The sequence below is a fragment of the Rattus norvegicus genome, chromosome 2 (genome assembly GCF_021556685.1).
Source record: "Rattus norvegicus strain SHRSP/BbbUtx chromosome 2, alternate assembly SHRSP_T2T, whole genome shotgun sequence".
Lineage (NCBI taxonomy): Eukaryota > Metazoa > Chordata > Mammalia > Rodentia > Muridae > Rattus > Rattus norvegicus.
Window position 1 is genome coordinate 208,777,302 of NC_141535.1, and position 20,992 is coordinate 208,798,293.

Consider the following 20,992-nt stretch of genomic DNA (forward strand, 5'->3'; position numbering starts at 1 on the left):
ACTAATTAGCAAATATTCTTCTCTTAGAATTCCGTGAATTGGATTCAAATATTTAAAAAAAGAATGTGCTGGCATTTTTCAGTAAAGGAACTGCTTTGATGTTTGGAGAATCAAAGCAAATTATCTCCTTAGAATGCATTGGCAATAAGAACTATAGAAATGGAAGAAAGTTTCGAGTTCATTAAAAATACAATGGGTGCATTTGTGAATGATTGTATTTTTTAAATATCTAAGAGTCACTATGACCAGAATAAGAATTAGGATATGTTTCAAAAGCGTTCTGGTTGACATACATAATAAATTTCTATTTTAAACAACAACATGTCCACTGGAGTGGGTACTATTGAGAAAGTACTGAAAATATTGATTTTTAATCCATTTCTTCATTCACTTGACATAAATTAAGAGCACATCTACATGATACTGGAATTCCTTTAACCTGAGTATTCAAAGATAAGACATTGTCTTTGTCCTTGCGCCATCTGGCTAGAGAGAAAGGACAAACCATAATATATGCCTACATACAGAACGTATAAGGACTTGGAGATATAGGGGAATATATGCTATGATCTGCTTCATTCGTTTATTCAAACACATTTGTTGAACATTTACAATCTTCTCAGACTTACTCCAGCACTGTAGCCATCGCATAGAGCAAAACAACCTTAAAAAGACTCATTCAAGATACAGAGATGGCTCAGTCAGTAAGATAGATATAATCCAGGACCTGCACTGATTTCCCAGCATATGCATAAAGAGCAAGGTGTAGCTTCACACAGGTTGAATACCAGAGCTGGACCCGAGCATCCCTGTTACGTTCATACCATTATGGAGCTGTATGAGCATCTTAATTTCCTTCACCCTGAACATTCACTAAGACATCCTTGCCAGTCTGATACATGAGAGGCATGTCAGTATACTTTTGGCATTGCTTGGATTATTAGTCTGCTTGATTCAAATGTTGCATTTTATCAACTGCTTTTTGCTTTCTCCCCACCCTGCCCTCCTTGTTTTGGTTTGGTGAATTGTCTATTATGCTGCTTTATCAATTTGTATGTTACTAGAAATCTTTTCCCTTCAGGCTTTCTACACATCATGCAGTGTTTGAAGAGAGTAATAATGAATATTTATTTGCAATGAAGTTTTGATAGAAGAATATAATTATTCATGAACACTCATGTACCTACTATGAAGTATCTATCATCATGTTAGGCACGGAGAATTAAAAGATAAGACCCCATTCAACCAGGGCTGAGGAGCTGGCTCTCAGTAGTGTAGCTCCTGCTGTGAACGTGTAAAGACTGGCATTGATATCTCAGACGTGATGAAATACAAGCCTGATTCATTCCTCTACCTCTAGGACTGGAGGTGCAGAGGGATCTTGGAGGCAGGTGGATATCTAGAGTCTATTGCTTTGTCAGTAAACTTCAAATTCAATGAGAAACGCATTGCAATCAGGGTGCCACTTTTGAACAAACTTTTGGCCATTCACTTCATGCACACGTTGACATAAGCAGGTACATACATCACACACATTTTAAAAAGGTAAAATAAATGACTCTATTAAAAAACCACTGAAGACTTCAAGGATGTTGGCCATCAGAATATTAAACCGTCCCTTAAGGCCAGAAAGTATTTTTCTATTAAGAGGACTAAAGATAATTGAAGCTTGATGTTAGAAAACTAGCATGTCTCTTGTTAGAGAAACAGAAATTCTTCCTAAAAAAAAAAGAAGTTTCTTTCCCATTTTCATTAAAACACAAGTTTTCTTTTTCAGTGTTAAGCCACTTTGCAGGAGTAGCAACCCACAGTAGACATTATAAACTTACTAATTTGGTTTCTAAAGAAAACTAGAATATGATTCATGATTGGATGAACAGGGAATGACTGACTCTATGCTAAGAACTCATTCACTGTGCTCGCTTCGGCAGCACATATACTAAAAAAGAACTCATTCACTTCATTAGACTTCACCCGTCCACCCAAGTGAGTATATGTTCACCTAAGTTGCCATCAGAGGGATAATCCAGGACAGTTTGCATCCTGCCATTCATTTGCTTTAAGAATGGTTTCCCATGTTCTTATCAGATGAACTTTAAACCTTTTAGCAAAGACTCCAACAGCATATAGCATGCTTATATTTTGGTGAGGAGTACACTCTTACTATTCCCCTGAATGGCCTCTGCCCTTTCTACTAAGTCAGGTGTATCTGAGAGAGAGAGGCAGACCCTTCTTGTAAATTATCACCATTCGTTTTCCAATGAGTGAACACTAGGAAAATATGAAGAGTATGACAGGATTTCCAGGTTCATAGCTATCCTTCAAGAGGTAAAGTTTCAGACACTCATTCCTTCTGTTAATTGAAGTATTAATGGTTGACAAACTCTTCCTTTCTAAAAGAATTGCCTCTACCTAGTGAAACTATATACTTTACTGTAGTTTCTACTATAAAGAAATTGCCATATTCTGATTGCAAATTATACATGCTAGGCATAGTGAAAAACCACTAGAGGCACCATGGAGGTCAAAGTGAAAGTCAACTCTAGGGCTACGGAGTTAGCTAAGGAGTTAAAGATACCTGCTGCCCTTTGCAGAGGATTTGAGTTGAGTTCACAGAATGCACATGATGGCTCACACCATTTACAACATCAGTTCAGGAAGTACAATTCCATCTTCTTGTCCTCTCGAGCATTCCTTACACTTCTGGGTAGGTAAAGCATCAGTGCATGAGAATGAACATATTTTTGGAGAAAAAGTCAATCACAGAGTTGCTGGATTGCTAATATGTTGGTGGGTCGAATGTTTGCCAAGAATTACTCAAACATGTCTACTGCAAATAATAGTATCAGGGCAATACAGGGACACCTCAGAGAAGTGGATCTGGAAGTTCAATGAAAAGGTCTTTATGACAATAAAAAGGAACCAATGATGACATTATATATCAGCAATGTTAGGTTAGTTGAAAAACATGTAGTCGTGTCAAGGAAGCTAAAGTTCTCTGGAAAAAGATTTGAAGAAAGATTCATGGCACTTGACTTCTAGGAACAGGTCAGGGAATAAGCAAAAGAAAGGGAAGGAGAACTCAACTCCATTGAAACCTAGCTGCCCCCCTCACCATTTCCCTCTCCAGTACTGTGGATCGAGGACCTTACACATGCTAGGCAAAAATTCGGCCATTGAGCTACATATATAGGCTTTCATTGAAGGTGTAGCAAATATTTTGTGTTTTTTTTAAAGGACCTCTGCAGTTTCAGTCTACAGTAAAAAATGTCTTACATTGATGGAGATTCCTGTTTTCTACACGGTCATATCAACCAGTCATTTAGTATTTGATAACACAGGTAGGGGCATGGACTTCAGCAAGGATAGCTTCCTTTACCAAAAAATTCTTTCTAAAGAGAGACTCGAAGAGCTGTCTACTTGCAACATACCTAGTAGCTGGCCCAACGAATTCTTCAGTCTTGAACAAGGTGAAAGAAAGGCTGTAGGTGTGTGAGCAACAATCATAGCATCCATGACCCGTAGCCAAAGGGAATACCAAATCATTACAGCATGATTTTATCTCAGCCATCGATACACATGAACTTGAGATTATGAAATAGTGGAATTCATTAAGCAGATAAAGAAACTTCCAAATGCCAGCTGCTGGAATTATGAAACCTTCTGGAAATGGAGATGGGAGATTTAAAAAGCCAAAGGGAAAGGGTGGGTGAGAAGGAGGGAGGGAGGGAGGGAGAGAGAGAGAGAGAGAGAGAGAGAGAGAGAGAGGGGGGGAGGGAGAGAGAGACAGAGAGAGACAGAGAGAGACAGAGAGACAGAGAGACAGAGAGAGACAGAGAGAGAGACAGAGAGAAAGAGAGAAAGAGAGAAAGAGAGAAAGAGAGAAAGAGAGGAAGAGAGAAAGAGAGAAAGAAGACAGAGAGAAAGAGAGACAAAGACAGAGGACAGAGAGAGACAGATTCAGTGACACATTCCAGGGTACTTTTTTTCCTTTTTTCAACATGTTAGGCAAAGCTACCAAGCTACTGCACATACTTCATATTAGCCAAAGTCATTCACAGTCTGAGTTTTAGGGTTCTCTTGAGGAGTGTGTGTGTGTGTGTGTGTGTGTGTGTGTGTGTGTGTGTGTGTGTGTGTGTATTACATTGGCTTACACAAATAGAATCTGTATAGGCCCACAGTGACTCTCTAAATGCTTTTAGATGCATGAAACAGAACAGAAGGAAAGAGCAGTGCAGCCCTAGGCCCACGCTAATGTTCTGAAGGCTTCCTAGAGGGTTGCTGCCATGTGTGGGGCAATCTGGAGTCTGAAACTCAGTTGCAATGTCAGCAGCAGGAAACAGTGATCGTTGTCAGAAAAAAATGGAGCTTTTCCATGCCAGAGATTCTGCTTTCTTCCTTCCTTCCTTCCTTCCTTCCTTCCTTCCTTCCTTCCTTCCTTCCTTCCTTCCTTCCTTCCTTTCTTTCTTTCTTTCTTTCTTTCTTTCTTTCTTTCTTTCTTTCTTTCTTTCTTTCTTTCTTTCTGTGCCCCAATCAGGCCCTCAGCCTTTGGAACGGCACTGCCCACATCTAGTTCAAGTCTTCACATGTTTTCAGGCTCACATGTCAATGGTTTCTGGAAGCATTCTCATAGGCTTGTTTGGAAGATATTTCTTTACTAGTTTTCTAGATGCCTCTTTACCCAGTCAAGGTGACAACTAAAACCAAGTATAAAATGTATCGATGGCTTGCGCAAAGAATGTGAGCTTGGAGAACTATATTTTCAAACCTAGTATCTATCATGATTCACAGGACTTTGCAATGTACAAAATACCAATGCTTATATTTTTGATATGGCTTTCATAACAAACCCATACAGTTAGATGTTGTGTTCAGAATCACTGAGTTGATGAATAAACATTTTTAAACCAGCGGGTGCATGTTTGTGAGGACAGGGACAACTTCTTCATTCTTCACAGATCTCATTAAGCCCCATAATGCCTGAAATACTGGCATCTAATACATAGTTGTCTAATAAATTTCTGCAAGCTATTCATAATTCTGTGATGTGTTCCTTTTATCACATTATGTGATAGATGTTTATGTGTAGGTGGGAAAGTAGTCCTTCACTCATCTCATAACATCAGCTGATATGCACCTTATGGTCCTTTTGAGAAAGGACTATTAGGAATATTTGAACCCAACTGGCCTCGGGCATTATTCTTCTGGAAAGTTTGGATATTACTAAGTTGATCCTAGAAAATCAGCTGGACAGAAAATAAGGCCATGATTAGCTAAAGTCTTTGGTTGTCATTTTGGAAAAATGGTATTCCAAAACGTGTCCCCAAATTGCCTAATGCTAGACTTGTAGGAAGAAAATAAAAGCATATAAAAAAACAAATTTTTTTTCTTTCTTTTTTTTTTTTTTTTTTTTTTTGAGCTGGGGACCGAACCCAGGGCCTTGCGCTTGCTAGGCAAGCGCTTTACCACTGAGCTAAATCCCCAACCAGAACACCAAATTTTTATTGTGTTTCTAAATCTGTGATAGCAAATAACTTTTCAGATATTAAAAATATTATAAACATTATAGTAAAATTTTCAGATATTATAAATTAAAGATGACTCGTAAGACTTACTTCTGACTGTGGTGATAGTAATATAACGTTCATTCACAGTCTGTAACTACTAAGTTGAGGGATGAGCTGTCTCACCAAAGTCTACAAAAAAAAATCAATGTAGAAGCCTGATATTTCACTCTGCTTCCAGATGGAGGGGCAGCTTGACTAATGCCATCATAATTTACAACTTTTATAAAGCATTGTGTCGATGCATTTGCAGGATCTTTCTGCAGCTTGAATTATTTACAGATACAACTGTGTTTAACGTGGTGCTTCAGTGGATTTAAAATATTATTAGATTTAAGCACTGATCACAGAGAGGGTGTGTGGCCTGTAATTAAATATTTTAGAACAGGAAGTATCTACTCATCAGAGCTAGGGCACGCTGAAGTTACTTCGGAAATCTATATTTGCTTATTAATGGTCACTCATAAAGCACTTATCTTTGACCAATATGGTCATGCTCCAGACTTTTCCTTCCATAGAGAGTTATATAAGTAATACTAATGATAGAAAATGATTATGGGCACACACATGCTGTGTATTGTATATAAATAACTTGTATACTAGTACCCAAGTGCAAAAATCTCAATTTTAAAAGTTAAGGCATCAATATAGAAGACAAACTATTTGGAAATAAGAAGACAACCAAGGGGAGGAAGGAGTTTGCTAAGAGAATGAGATGCAGGGCTATATAAGACCAAAGTACATTATATATATTTATGGAAATTCCATAATGAAATCTAGTACTTTATATAATGCATGATAAAGCCAGACAGGACATTGATCGTTATCTGACGTTTTCATTGCATTGTCACCAGAGAAAACACAAAAACCTGTATACCTGTGGGTTAGCAAACTGAGCGCTGAACTTTAGAGATTAAATTGAAGAACAAACCATATACAATTGTCCATTCTTTCATATATATAAATGTAAATGTTGACCTAAAGACACAAGCATTTATACATGTACACCTGTGTGTGAAAGATGTGTACATTATTTCTCCATATATGAACATGTGTGTATCTTTTCAGGTACTTACATTTAGGAATGATGACTATATATCTCCACAAGGACATAGATGACTTTAGAGGGTTGGTGGTAATTTAGAGGTAATTTTGGGTCCTGAGAGGTACAGGGTGGCTGGACCTTAGAATATACTCCCTGAATAGAGAAATAGTTAATATGAGCTATTTTAACCAGGAATTTGTTGACTGATATTGTGTCTCATTCTCCACCATGAAAAGAAACTAAGGTTTGTCCAAAGAATTGTTTGTCCAAAGCAGGATCTACTGTTCCTTCAGTCAGTAAATCTTGTATGTTTCAAGCCCAGACAGGGAACAACATGTTCATAGACATTCAAATCAGACACTCATCCTGTTTATTTGGAACATGCATCTGAAGAAGAAGGTTTATATCAAGTAAGTCACATGTGAATGAGCAGGCAAAGGAAACTTGACATTACTACTAAGAAAAAACTAGGCTCTTGTAAACTAGAATGGTGGAGGTAGATAGGGCAGGTTTCATTCTCTTGGTGGCCAGTATGACTCAGAGGCTTAAAGCTTAGCGAGGAGAGAAGCAGGTTCTCGGGGAGGAAAAGGAACAGAGTCAGGGAAGGGGTGAAGGATCAGAACAACATTGGTGGGTGTAACAGGTGTTAGGAAAGAGAGGCCATAGTGAGGTAGAAGAGGACAGGAGTTTGTCATTCAGAGGTGGACAAGAAGGTTAAGAACAACAGCAGCAGTAACAACAACCAAGCCTCAATTGTGTGTGGGTTGCATCGGGCACTGAGAAAGGTCACATCTTGCGGATGGGAAAACAGGAGGCTAATTCATACTTAGAAACCACTCTAGAGTTCAGGGGACTTAACAGAAGCTGATACGCCAGTGCCCAATGGACTAAAGATATGGTTAGAATAAAAATCCTTAGAGCTGGAGAAAGATTAAATGAATGAGTGAGAACACAGAAGTCAAGGCTGTTTCTGGGGGTTCTATTAAATACTCTAATTGTAGTTGTTGTTGTTATTGTTAGTGTGTGTGTGTGTGTGTGTGTGTGTGTGTGTGTGTGTGTGTGCTAATATTTGATTCAAGGGGCAATCTGTATCCAACCCCTGAAAAAGTTCTTTTTTTTTTTCCTTTTTATTGGATATTTTTTATTTCCCAGTTTACCCTCCATAAGCACCCTATTCCATCCCCTCTCCTCCTGCTTCTATGAGGGTGTTCCCCACCTACCCACCCACCTACCCACCCACCTACCCACCCACCTACCCACCCACCTACACACCCATCTACACACCCACCTATCCCTTCCTACCTCCTTGCCCTGACATTCCTCTACACTGGGGCATCAAGTCTTGGCAGGACCAAGGGTTTCTCTTCCTGTTGATGCCCAACAAGGCCATTCAAAGGTAACCAGGTGGTTTGTACTATAAGCTCTCTTCAGCAGTTCCAGGAATCCACGCCCTCCTCCTCTGATCTGTTCCTCTTTTGTCTGCCAAGTAAGCAGGTGCCACAGTTTGTGTCCTGCCAGTCTTGTTGTCAGAAGAATGATGGACCTTCTTGAAGACCACATCTAGAAAAACCCAACACGGCAGCAATACACTGAAAACAAAACGAAGCATTAAGTACATGTTGAACAATAAAAGAGGGTAAAGTAACAAAAAATACTAATGAGGAGGGAAACATTTGACTCCACAATTATCATGATCTAGGCAACAGAACAAAGTGCCCTGTATGCCTTAAAATAAGCAGAAAGTACCACAAGAGAAGATGCCCAGCGAAGGAAATGGTCTGGAGCCCAGGTTGCCACAAAGTTGAGGAGAGGATATGATTTTGGAACGAGTCTAAGAACATCATTGCTTCTTCCTAGCAACTACGAGAGCAAACACACACAATAAACAACCTTGTTTGTATTTACCAACTTTATATTTTAGAATATTAGTATATCTTTAAAACAATAGGCATGGCCTACCATGTAAAATGAAAGCCTTGATCCTGTACAGATACCTTTCACCAAAGCAGTGGTTCTCAACCTGTGCATGGATCCTTTGGGACTGTTTTGGGGGTCGAAACACCCTTTTCACAGGGGTCACCTAAGATCGTTGGAAAACACAAATATCTAAATTATGACTTATAACAGCAAAATTACAGTTTTGGAGTATCAATCAAAATAATTTTTTTGAATGGGGGTTTCCACACAGATTAAAGGGTTGCAGCATTAGGAAGGTTGAGATCCATCACACTATAGGCTGCTCTAGAGCTCTGAACTGTGAATACTGATGTCTGTCTGTCTTCTTGCGCCGTAAGGTACCCCAAACTGCTAATCCAGAATAGTTTCAAAATCCTTCCAACCTATTTGCCAGAAGTCCATAGATACCCCCTGGTCCTTGGAGAATTCTGGAAGATCCTGTTCTTCTTTAGACTTTGTGTCGGCACTTTGCGGGCTCAGAGCGCAGAAGAACATCAAAGACACAATTGTTTGCTTTTAATTCTGGGGATCTCTGACACCTAAACCCGCCTACCAAACTCAAGCTTAGGGAGCAAAGGCCAGCACAACCAGAAATGCACTGGAACAGAGCCCAGGAGCTGGGGACCAGTGGGACAGTGCGGCTGTGAGGCGTGCCAAGAGCGTTGTCCCGCCCTGGGGGCGTGGTTTTAGTATAGCCCCGCCCCTGCCATACTGCCTTAGCTCGGGCAGTCAGTGCACCAGCGCTAGGGCAAGCTGAGGCTTCCGTGCGGGGCTGGAGGCTGCCGCAGTGGAGGGAGGGTCAGTGTGCGGGAGACTGAGGCCAGAAAGCGTTGCCATGGCGGGTGTGCTGAGCAGGGACGCGCCGGACATCGAGGTACCGACAGTGGCTCCGGGGTGGGAGGGTCACGGAGGGGTGGGAGGCCCGGAGACGCCCGGGACAAAGCTGGAGATCCGCTAAGTTTTCCCCGGGGATACTTGGGGGCCAGGCTGGACAAGGTACCCCTGGGACCAGGACCTGGTCACTTCGTAGGAGACTTAAAATTGGCCACATCTCTCTGTCCTAAGTCAGAGTGACCCAGAGGCTCAGAGTTCAGCGGCATGGACTCCAGGGGACCGGAGCTCCACTTCCCGCCTAGGGGACCCTCTAACTCCTGCTCCGTTCCCTCTGTGGTTTGTGGGGACACCCACAGTGACCCACCTATAATAACAAAGCTCCGCAGTCTGCAAAAGTGGAGCGTAGAAATCCAAGATCCAGGCCACTGCTTCGAGCTGCGCTGACCCTGGTATTGTTTACGACTTAATTTCACATTTGGAAAAATGGACCGAAGTACAGAGGACATTGAAAAGTGCGTCCTCCCCGGAAAGAGATACACAAACTGCTCTGCTTTCTCTTCTCAACAGTGTTTGATTCTCTCTTGCACACCGTTTCTTCCAAAAATCTTATCTTTCGGAGAATAAGTCCTTACCTGAAATAACAAAAATCTTTCCTTTGAGTTCCAGATACTTTGTGTGTCTGCGTGTGCGAATGTGGGCTGGGGGAAAGATTTGAGTTATGACCGTGATTTTAATCATGCCGAATCAAAGCCTGTTGTTTCTTTGGTTTCAGTTCGTTTGTTTAGGGAATTTTCCTCGAGATAAAAACAAAGCAAAACTTTTGTAGAATATTTGTGCTCCCTTTCCTTCCCTTTTCCTTCCCCCTTCCCGCCTGTCTCCCTCTCACCCTCTGTGTGTTTACTTAGAAATAACACCCCCCGCCCCCACCCCGCCTCCCACCCCTGGTTTTGTTCAATTCTTTTACATACAAGTTTCAAAACACCTGTTTGCAGCAGGATAACCGGTTTTCTCCAGTTTGTCCCTGTCAGCAAAAAACGAACCTTTATATGTTCTTAAAAGGAAGCTGATAAGTGTTCTAAGAGACTTCATGTTTGCCTTTCATCAATTCATTTTAGTAGTAAGGGCAAAGGATAACATGTTGACTTATTTCTCTGTGTGGTTTACTTAGACTTTTCTTCACGATTTCTTTTTTTGGAAATTGAACGGTATGATTGATTTAATGAACTCTATGTTTGTGTGCAGGGCACAGGATACCATGTGTCATTGAAGTCATGGTCTCTGAGTACTGTCTTTGATTTAACGCCCCTGGGACATTGTTTGTTTGTTTGTTTGTTTGTTTTTGTTTTTGTTAAAGTAAATCAGTTAGCAGTCCTTGGACAGCATCCAGGCTGTATGGATTTCAGGAATCAGACGGTCACAGATTAAATGGCTTCTGTTTAGTTTCAGAAGTGTTTCAAGCTTAGCTGATTTCATTCTTTGTGTTTCTCACGTGCTTGTCTTGGAAAACCAGTCCTCAGCTATAATCTGATGGAGAAAATGAAGCTAGTGAGATAGTAAGCATCCAGTTTAATTGTATACGTTTTAACCAAGGACATTTAATCACTCTGAGTCTTCCTGGTTCACTCAAGTGACTGTTACATTGCTGTAACTCCTGATGCAACTTACAGCCTGGAGTGGTAGCATTCACTGTTGCGAGCATTTGTACATGTGTGCTCCACACTGTAATCAGTAGCATCTTTTTTTACCCACAATACATTACTTTTCCCCTCAAAGTAATACCCATGATTCATGAGCTAAAAATACCATGAAAGAGCGTGAAATTAATCATTAAAATATAACACAGTGAGGAAAAGTACATTAAGCCTGGAGGAACATACTCACCCAGAGATGCCTCTGTTAATCCTATTAACCCACTGAAATTCTCTTTGTGTTGAAGAATCAGAGTAAATTATGAAGGCTTAGTTTTCTGTCAAATTCGAACACTTTTCTGAAACACGTTCGTTAAAAACCATTGTGGGGAGGTTGATCTGATGGTGATCATTGTCTTTGTCTCAACGAAATGGTGGAGGTAATTTAAAAGTGGTGTGAAATTGATGGGAATAAGAATACATTGATAATAGCACTTGATACTGCAGAAAAAGATGAGAAGGAATCAATAGCCACTCACTAGAGTAGAGATTTAACTTTCCCCGAATCTGGTTTCACAATCAGACAAAAAATATTCTGTCAGGTTACTGACGTCTTCGAGGATGTTTTATGTTTATTCCTTTCTAATGTTTAGCCTCAATCCTATTTCACGTGTGGATGGGAAGGGATGGAAATAATATATAGCAGAGGGTCAGCTCACTCAGCTACACCTAGAATTCCCTCGACTGAAGATAGACATAGAAATGTTGCCCTAGATGATGGGGCAAGACCTAGCCTATATAACTAAACTTAGTTGTCTTTGTGGGAAGTACACAGGTGGTACCGGATGCCAGTACTGCCATAGCTTGAATTAGAGTCTGGCTTCCGGTGCTAACTGCTGGGATTGGAGGCTAGTGGTACTCCTTGTTGGCTGTGATATTACCCTTGTTACCCAGCTCTCAGAGTTGAAAGCAGTATTGAAAATAGTAGGTGGTTAACATCAGCTGTAGGTACACACACACACACACACACACACACACACACACACACACACACACACGCACACACACACACACAAGCATTAACAAATACAGACCAAACAAAGGACGTTATTAGCAGAAAAATCACTTCCAGCTGATGCTTACTACTTCAAAGTGCATAAATGGTAGCCACCTAATTTAAGACACCATTTTGTTTTACTCTCTTTGATGCACTCTAAATTTTGAAAACCATGACTTTTGAATCCAGGCTCTCCTGGGAGAGCTTCAGAGTAGGGGAATATTGGCCACTGGTCACTTTCTCCGACCTCAGCAGTGATTTAATAGTGCTTCTTCATTTCGATTGAATTGCCAGCCAATATGGTGTCAATACTGCCACATCTAAAAGCAAGGGGGAATGATGATTCAGTTCAAGACTTCTCTTTTGTTCAATATTCTGATTCCCACCCCCCATCAAAGGTAATTGAGAAGAGACCATAAAAGTATGTAGTTACAGTTTTAACCCTTTGTGCTCTAGCCATTTGATATTTTAAGCCAAATTAATTTGCTTCTTTCTCGCTGGCCTCCAGAAGGGTACCTGAAGTCCTTCCCTTGATTTATCATCCAGTGAGTGATCAGTTGTACCCTGAACAAAGGAAAAGAATTCCAGTCTGCTGTATGCAAAATAGAGTGTGTTTTTTGGGTCAAATAGAAATGGCTTTCAAATTACTACTCCTGTGCTTTAGGCTGAGCAGAGAAGACAATGAAGAACTTCTTGTACTTACTAATTAAGATGATATGATTTGAAAATGGAGATGTTGGAAAGATGGAGAAAAGTAAATGGCTTGGAGGAAGTAAATTTGAAGGACCTGCTTCAAAACAGGAAGACATGGGTTCAAAATTGGCAGAAATAGCAAAGTCCGTTTCAGGATATTATTGTAATTGCTTCTGCTCCTGGGGAGGAAAGAAAAGCCAAAGGAGGAGAAATTAGTGTTTAACCTTACAAGAGTTGAGAGTTATCTATTTTTTTAACTCATCTTTTTACTGACTGTGTAATATTCCTTTCCTCTCACCTTAATTTTATCCACTGGGCATGACAGAGCTTGTGGAAATACAGTTAAGATGTTTTAAGGCTTTTACTTAAAACAATTAATAGATTTTAGTTATGGAAGATGTAATTTTCTCCAAATTTTAAACTGTCCTGTGGACTACTCTTAATTTTAAAGAAGTTCTTTTTGTATGGAGTTTATTTCAGTAGTACAAACATATATATCTGACTGTCTCTTAAAGCATAACAAGTTCCACTCATGTTAGTTTGTTGCATACTGCATGTTTCTGTGTTCACATATATTCTGATAGTAGCAGATGTGTGGCTTGGTCTTCTAGTGGGTCCTGAATAACTGGAGCTGGGGACTATTCCAGAAGCTGTTGCCTGTCTATAGCATATGTTCTTCAGTGGGAGAGGAAGTGCATAGACTCACAGAGATTTGAAGTGCCAGGGTTGGGGGGATACGCGGAGTCCCCTTGACCAGCTCAGAGAAGGGGAGGGGAATGGGAGGAGCATTGTGGGCGAGGGTGACTGGGAGGGGAGCAGTGAGAGGGATGTAAAGTGAATAAGTAAAACAATAAAAATTTAAAATATCTCTTGCCCACATAGAGTACTAGTTTAGGTAGTAGTTTAATCAAGAACTATGATATTGATGATGAATAATAAATCTGCCAATGGGGAGATTTTAGATTAGGTCTGTTTACTCTCAATAATTCATACAGGGATAACTGAATACCTAACTCGAAAATGTACTAGAATCCACCAGCTGCCGCTCATGCATTCTAGAGAAAAATAATTGTTTGGAAAGCTAAATGATAAGATCTAGGTCTAGTGCAGAAGTAACATGGTCTTTGAAGAAACACATAGTAACTGTTTAAACTTACAATTCTACCAAAGTCTATGTAAACATGCAACAGTAACAAGGCTGAAAACTAGACCTCCCCCTAGAGCACAGATCTGCTGTCACTCTGGGAGATTTCGAAAGCAGAAGGTCAAGTCCCTGAAGCTGGAACACATACATAGAAAAACAAGACTGAACAAGAAGGCTGTCCTAGAGGAGACCTTTGGCGTGTCCAAGGTTCAGTGTAGACAAAGAGGGCGTTGAAAAGTGGGAATGGCCAGTTTATTGTTTTTCTCTTGGTTTTATGGACACAGCGACAACTGTGCACCACAGAATTCCTGCCCTGAAAACTGTGAGGATGGGCAGGGGAGATAGTCCTGTGCTTTCTGCGTAAGCAGGAGTAACTACCCAGGGTTGATCCACAGAATGTAGTTTAAAAACCCTGTACTAGGGAGATGGAGACAGATTCTCCAGGCTCTCTGGGTAGCAGTGAGAGATTCTGTCTCAAGATCTAGCATAGAAGTCTGCACTGAAAACAACAGTAACCAACTTTGCCCTCTGGCCTCACACATGTGACCATGCACATGCACACACACACACACACACACCCCACACACACACACAATCTGTACAGAACATTTATTTCATTTTTATTCTATACTAATTAAAATGTGTAATGAAACATTTGTTGCTTGTAAATTTTATTTATAACCAAGAGTCTTATTTTTCAAATATGACATATTTTGGTTTTTTAAAATGCCATTTGCTTTTAATCTCCTTTCTCAAGACAGAAGGTGGTTTCTGGCTTTACCCATCAGGAGTGTGTGTGCGCAGAGCTACCCTGGAAACAGTTGTGCTCCTGGATAACTTTGAATAGCTTCACGTATTTCCTGTAATTTGTGATCATTATTGCTTTTGCTAATTTTACTGAAAATACTGCATTCATAGGTAAGACGTGCCACAATTTAAAACAATGAAAAACTTCTGTTTTATACACTTTAGGATAGTTGTCTACTAGTGTTTGGAGCCAAGAAATTTTGTATGAATTTATTTTTTAAAATGTCAATTTTTATATCATGGTTACTATTCAAAAAATAACATTGTGTTAAAATATTAAGCTAGAACTTGTACTCAGAATGGAAGTTGTGCATCTTCACATTGAATTTCATGCTTTTAGTAATGGATATATTCTGTGCACTTAACCACTACCTAAACCAAAACCAATCTATGACATGATTAGAACTAGAAACATATTTGCTTTAAATGTTTAAACTTATAAAATTATTTATATATTTAATTTTAACTGTATATAAGGTGCATAATCTTTGCGACTGGTTAATTTTGGCATGTGGTATTTTTATGTCTTTTTGAAACTTTAAAATGAAGTAAAATAATAAATAAATAATTTTTAATATAAACAGTTGCCTTTTCTTTGGATAATTGTGGCCTGTCCTTTTTTCTCATTAGTCAATTGAAACTTACCTCGTTTGTTCCCTCACACAGAGTATGTGGGGACTAATACATAAGATACTGTTACATTAAATGAATGCTTTTGAAAGGCACTGGTGTGAGGGCTGTGCAGGTAAAAGCCCTTGAAGTCCAGCTTGATGATCTGAGTTAATTCTGGACTGGAGTTAATTCAGTAGAGTGGAAGAAGAGAACTGATTCTTGCAAATTGTCCTCAGATCATGGCATGTGTGCTATGTCACATGCATTCCTCCCTACATGCGCGCACACACAATTACTTAGTAAAGACCAAATGGTAGTGCATATTTATTGCATGAATAGATTTTACAAAGTTATTTGGATAGGATTTCCTAGACATGCTAGGGACAAATCTTCTTTCAAAGCAGATGTGTGAAAGGAGGATCTAGAGTTTAGAAGAGAGGCAAAAAAATAGTGAAAGTCAAAGAATTACCGTGAAAGCGCTTAGACTCATGCATGCTGAAGGTATGTGTTATGAAAGTTGCTGAGGAAGAGTTTTTGATAGAATGGGGCAGTTAATGAAATTCCGGTCGAATTAAAGACTCTTGTTTGTCTTCATTGTATGCATCTAATCCTGTCTTAGTGTCAGCCCTCTGGTGTAAGCCTCAGAGGTATAAAGGAATTATATTGGGGAGGCCCATGGATACAGAACAAAATGGTGGAATAGAATTAAAATTCAGGACTCTCTCCTGTCTTGTATTCTTTTCCCCTAACTATAACTTACACATTGATAAATTCTTTACCAATTTTGATCTAGACCGAAGCTGATGAACGGGTATTTGGGGGTGGGCATTTATTAAATGTTTGGAGCAATGTAATGTTATTTATTCCCTGAAAGAAACCCCATAAAACTGAAACATAGGAGATATATTTTGTGTAAATAAGGGAAATTAATATATTTTTTTTCTAAGCAAGCACATACAGTTAAAGGGATTTCTTTTAACTTTTGGATTTCCGTGTGTCTGTGAGCACACCACACTTGTTTTTGATAGTTGCTCAAAGTCCTTGGATGGAGTAGATTAGAGGCCAAACTCATTTGTTCCAGGAAATCATAGGCGTGAGCTTTCTGACCATTCACTTGGGCACTCTATTTTTTTGTATAAATCCTGATAATTTTCTTGGGGAAATTCAGCCAGGTTGTGTAATGCATTCTTCTTTCCCTCTGCTTGTATCATAATAATTAAAGAGCCTATGTGAGTCCCTATCTCCCAGGTGCTTGGAAATTGATATTATGAGTGCTTATGAATGTCCCCTTGAGGCAGTCTTGACTGGGCCACTTTGAAGAAATATCTCTTCATCAATAATTAAGCCCTGAGGGCCACTTCTCAGGGGACACACAGAAAATTGCATGTCAGCTCTGGGCCTGATTTATACAGATGGTGGCTGCTGATGAAGCCCCGAGTGCACTTCTACATCCATGTTTTTTCCCCCACCACTCTAAGCTTGCACCCATTGCTACTTTTACTTCTCTGGGAAAAATCATCCCCCAGTTTTGACTTTTGTTCTGCACGCCCAGGTTAACTCATTTGAGTATTTTAATCACTGTGAAACTCTTTGAAATTTTTGTATTGAAATCTTTAAATTTTATATTTAAAAACTGCTTAGAGCTTAGAATTTTAATGAAAGAGTAGTGTGAATTTCTTCAGCAAGACAATAGGAAAGATTCTCTATCTTTGTCTCATCTCTCTGTCTCTGTTCCTGACACATTTTTTCTGATATGTCTTTTCTCTCCAAGTGTGATCCTTTATGGGTAGTTTCTGACCTTGTAGAGGTCATTCCACTCACTGTGAAGGCCTTGCTGTGCCTTCAGTGAATCTCCTGTTGGTCAGTCTTCCAAGAGGCCAGAGAGATGACTCAGTGTGTTAAGTAGTCTGTAGCCAAGCTTGAGGACCTGCGTTCAATCCCCAGGAACACTCAATGGTAGGGGAGAACAAACTTCTAAAAGTGCCAATAGCAAACTTGCATCTCTCTCTCTCTCTCTCTCTCTCTCTCTCTCTCTCTCTCTCTCTCTCTCTCTCTCTCACACACACACACACACACACACACTCTCTCTCTCTCTCTCTCTCTCTCTCTCACACACACACACACACACCCCTTACTGCTAAGCGATCATGCAGAGGAAAGTAATTGTTCTGACTGTTTTGTCTGCATGATAGGTAGGATTATCCTATCACCTCTATTAGAGATACATGAACTTGATTTTATACTATTCTCCAAACTAAGTTCCTGATTCCCTGCCTTCTTCTTTAAAAAAATCAGATGCATACGTTACCCCTTTAAAAAGGTTTCATTAGTTTTTTGAGAATTTTCTATAACTCGTGTTGACACATCCCTCCTCCTCCCTCATCTTTTACCCTCTTTTCTACCCCCAACTTTGTGCCTTTTCCCTCCATCAAGAACAATCTGTGTTGCCAAAATATTCTTGAATTTTGATCTTCTACTAGAGCCTGTCTGACATATCAGGAGCTACTCTCTTAGAGAGATCTGACTTTCCTACTTCCAGTAGCTAATAATTGTCCATCGCTCCAAAACTAGGGCTGACATTTCATGCCTCCTCCTCTTCTCCATGCTGGAGTTTGTCTGGCATGGGCTTGCACGGGCCCCATGCATTCTGTGAGGTCATATGGGGAGCTCCACTGATGGGTCCTGAAGACATTGTTTCACTGTAGCTATGTCTGACTGCTGGCTCTTACAATCTTCTTGTTCTCTCCTTCAATGCCTACTGAGCCGTCAGAGGAGGACATGCTTAAGTAAGATCCCCATAAGGATGAGTATTCTGAAGTCTTGAACTTTCTACACCTTGGTTAGTTGTGGGTTCCTATGCTAACCATCTACTACACATAGAAGCTTCTTTGCCCAGGATTGAGAGAGCTCCATTAACCTATGGGTTTAATAGTAAGTCATTTGGAGGTAGCTTAATGCTATGTCGTTTATAAGAATAAAAGCAGTCGGCACTCCCCTCAGGCCTATGAGCTGCCTACCCATAAGTTCTTGGCTCACCAATAGTGCCAGGTATGGAGTTAAACTCTTGATGGCGTACAATCTAAATCCAACTAGAAAGTGGCTGGTTATTCTTATAGTGGTCGTACCACTATTGCACCAATGATCGTGTCTTGTCTGAGCACCACGAAAGTCAAGTCCCGCTGTATGTGGCTGCAGTCTATTTTTTTGTGGACTATAGATGTGGATTAATCCATATTTTATGGATTATAAAGGATACTCTTTGTGCATATACTTGTTTATGTGTAGGTACATGTGTATACACATATGTTGGTATGTGCACACATGCCATCCTCAAATGTTGTTCCTCAGACACCAGTCATCCTTTTTTGTTGTTTGTATTAGTATTTTTTTCTAGTATTGTTTTGAGGCAGGATCCCTTACAGGCCTGGACCACACTGATTATGATATGCTCTCTGGCTGTCAAGTCCAGAGGGACCTCCTGTGTTCCCCTCTTTAACATACTGATTGTAAGTATGCAGTACCACACTCAGCATACTGAGTTGTTCGAATTGAACTCAGATTCCCCATGCTGGCTTACTAATCTTTCTCTCCAGCCTCCAGATAGTGTTCCTTTAATTTGAAATGAGGACCAGAGACAGATCTCTCAGTCACCTTGATAATTATCAGCGAAAAGGAGAGCACAACCTGGGGAGGTGGCAGTGCCCAGGGAGCTTAAACTGGGATGCCAGTGCCCTCAGGGAGCGAGTTCAATACCTGCCTCTCACCCTTCTTCACAGTAGCTTCAGAGCTTTGGGAGACCTTCTTTTAATTGAGCAATGCTGGAGTTAAAAAAAAAAGAAGGAAAATTTCTGTAATTAAAAAAAAAAAGAGTGTTCGGTTTCTTCTTTAGGTCCTTAGGGATAAATTATGACATTGCTCACAGTAAAATGCACATTTCTTTGTGTCAACTTGTGTTAAACTTTTTTCATTTCTCAGATTTAATTGCTAAATTATTTTTCATAACCATTAGTGAAGCTCTAAAACTTATTTAAAAAAGGAAAAAAGAATTATGACTTCGGAGGCTGGAGAAATGGCTGAGGGGTACACAGTCCTTGCTGTTTTTCCAGAAACCCAAGTTCAGTGCTAAATAAACATGTTTGTTTGTTTGTTTTAAACAGAAAGTGTCTTTCAAGGGCAAAGATAGAAACTGGAGAGAGGTGTGACTACTCACCCCCTCTGCATACTGTCCCTACACGGACCACTAAGTCCCCAGTCACTAAGGTATCCCTGTGCCACTTGCTCCCAGAGGTAGTGCAGTTTGTACTTACTACTTCTTAATGGACTCTAGTCTGACCTCTCCACGAGCTCTTAGTTTTTCTGCTTGCAAAGAGGAGTAAAGATACCACTGAGCTGCAGGGCCCTGTTTTAAATGAACAGCATCCCTGAATCTCAGGTCCATGCCTTAAATGGGTAAAGGTAACAGTGACTGCACCTGTCCATCTTGTGACCTAGAATGGAAATGTTCTTATTATCTCCGTGTCTCTGGTCCTCCCTGCTAGAAGGACTGTGGCAGACCCAGACTGTCAAATGGTGCCTTTTGCAGAGGACATCTCCTCCAAGTTCATGAGGACTCCATTGACCATCCCATCCATCTTTTCTAAACAGCAAGAAACTAAAGTGCCCACCATTTGTTAAAGGTCGCATGATTACGATAGGCTCCTAGATGAGACATTACCAGTGGCAGTTTGACTATCTTAAGAATATAGATTCTTCAGAGTTGTCCACGTGCTCCGCTCTGTCTTCTAGTAGCTTGTCTCGTGTGAGTGTTTGCAAAATGTAATCCTTCCTTTAAACTGTGTTTTTTAAATAAATCATTCGGCAAAAACTGTCTCCTTGGTTTAATTTGTGTTTGTCGGAATAGCAGGGTTTGGAGGGTATTTTATTTTTGCATTCTTAATAGTTTCACCTGTATTTTAAACAAATTATTTGAATAGCTTGAATAGCGCCTTCTTTTAAAAATATTCTATTCTATTAATTCTCAGAGGATCCCAAGGATAGTATATTTTGATCACATGTACCTCATCCCCAAATTCTGTCTAGATCAATGCCTTCTTCCATGCACACCAAGTGTTATGACCTCATTTTTCTTTAGTGGAACTGCCCACTGGAGGAGTGTCACTGACCTACCAGAGGATCACAGCTTAACGATAACTGACTCAGTGTTTACCAACACCAAAAGTACATGCATGAACATGTACACCCAAGTGTGTACCTACGTGTACACCCTTTCCACAGGAGAATAAAATGAGGGAAAGTAGGAATACGGCACACAAGTAACTAAAGTAAGAACGGTAGATTTTTAGAAAAAAAATAGGCACTAATTAATAGTAAAATCACAACAAAATTAATGCTGTTTTTGGATACGGTTCACCAAGAATAACACAAGAAAAAGGAATAAACAGCAGTAAACCCCGTGTGCCTGATCCATTGTCTGTTGCTATTGTTAGTAAGCAGTAGCTCTTCCTTAGGCATCATTGGAGTCACTGTGAAGAATATAGAGTCTGGGGGCTGGTGGAATGTCTAACTGAGTATTGCTATGTAAGCATGAAGTCCTGAGTTTGAATTCCCAGCACCCATATACGAAGCTGGCATAGCTATGTGTGCCTGTAAATG

General features: G+C 40.1%; 1 protein-coding gene across 1 annotated transcript in view; it reads left to right on the forward strand.

The window, feature by feature from the left end:
• The first annotated feature begins 9,347 nt into the window (after window positions 1–9,347).
• Dpyd (dihydropyrimidine dehydrogenase) overlaps window positions 9,348–20,992 on the forward strand; it is an 864,105-nt gene continuing 852,460 nt past the window's right edge. The window contains 1 exon segment of the mRNA NM_031027.2: window positions 9,348–9,439. Coding sequence (NP_112289.2) covers window positions 9,401–9,439 — 39 coding nt within the window. The 5' untranslated portion in view covers window positions 9,348–9,400.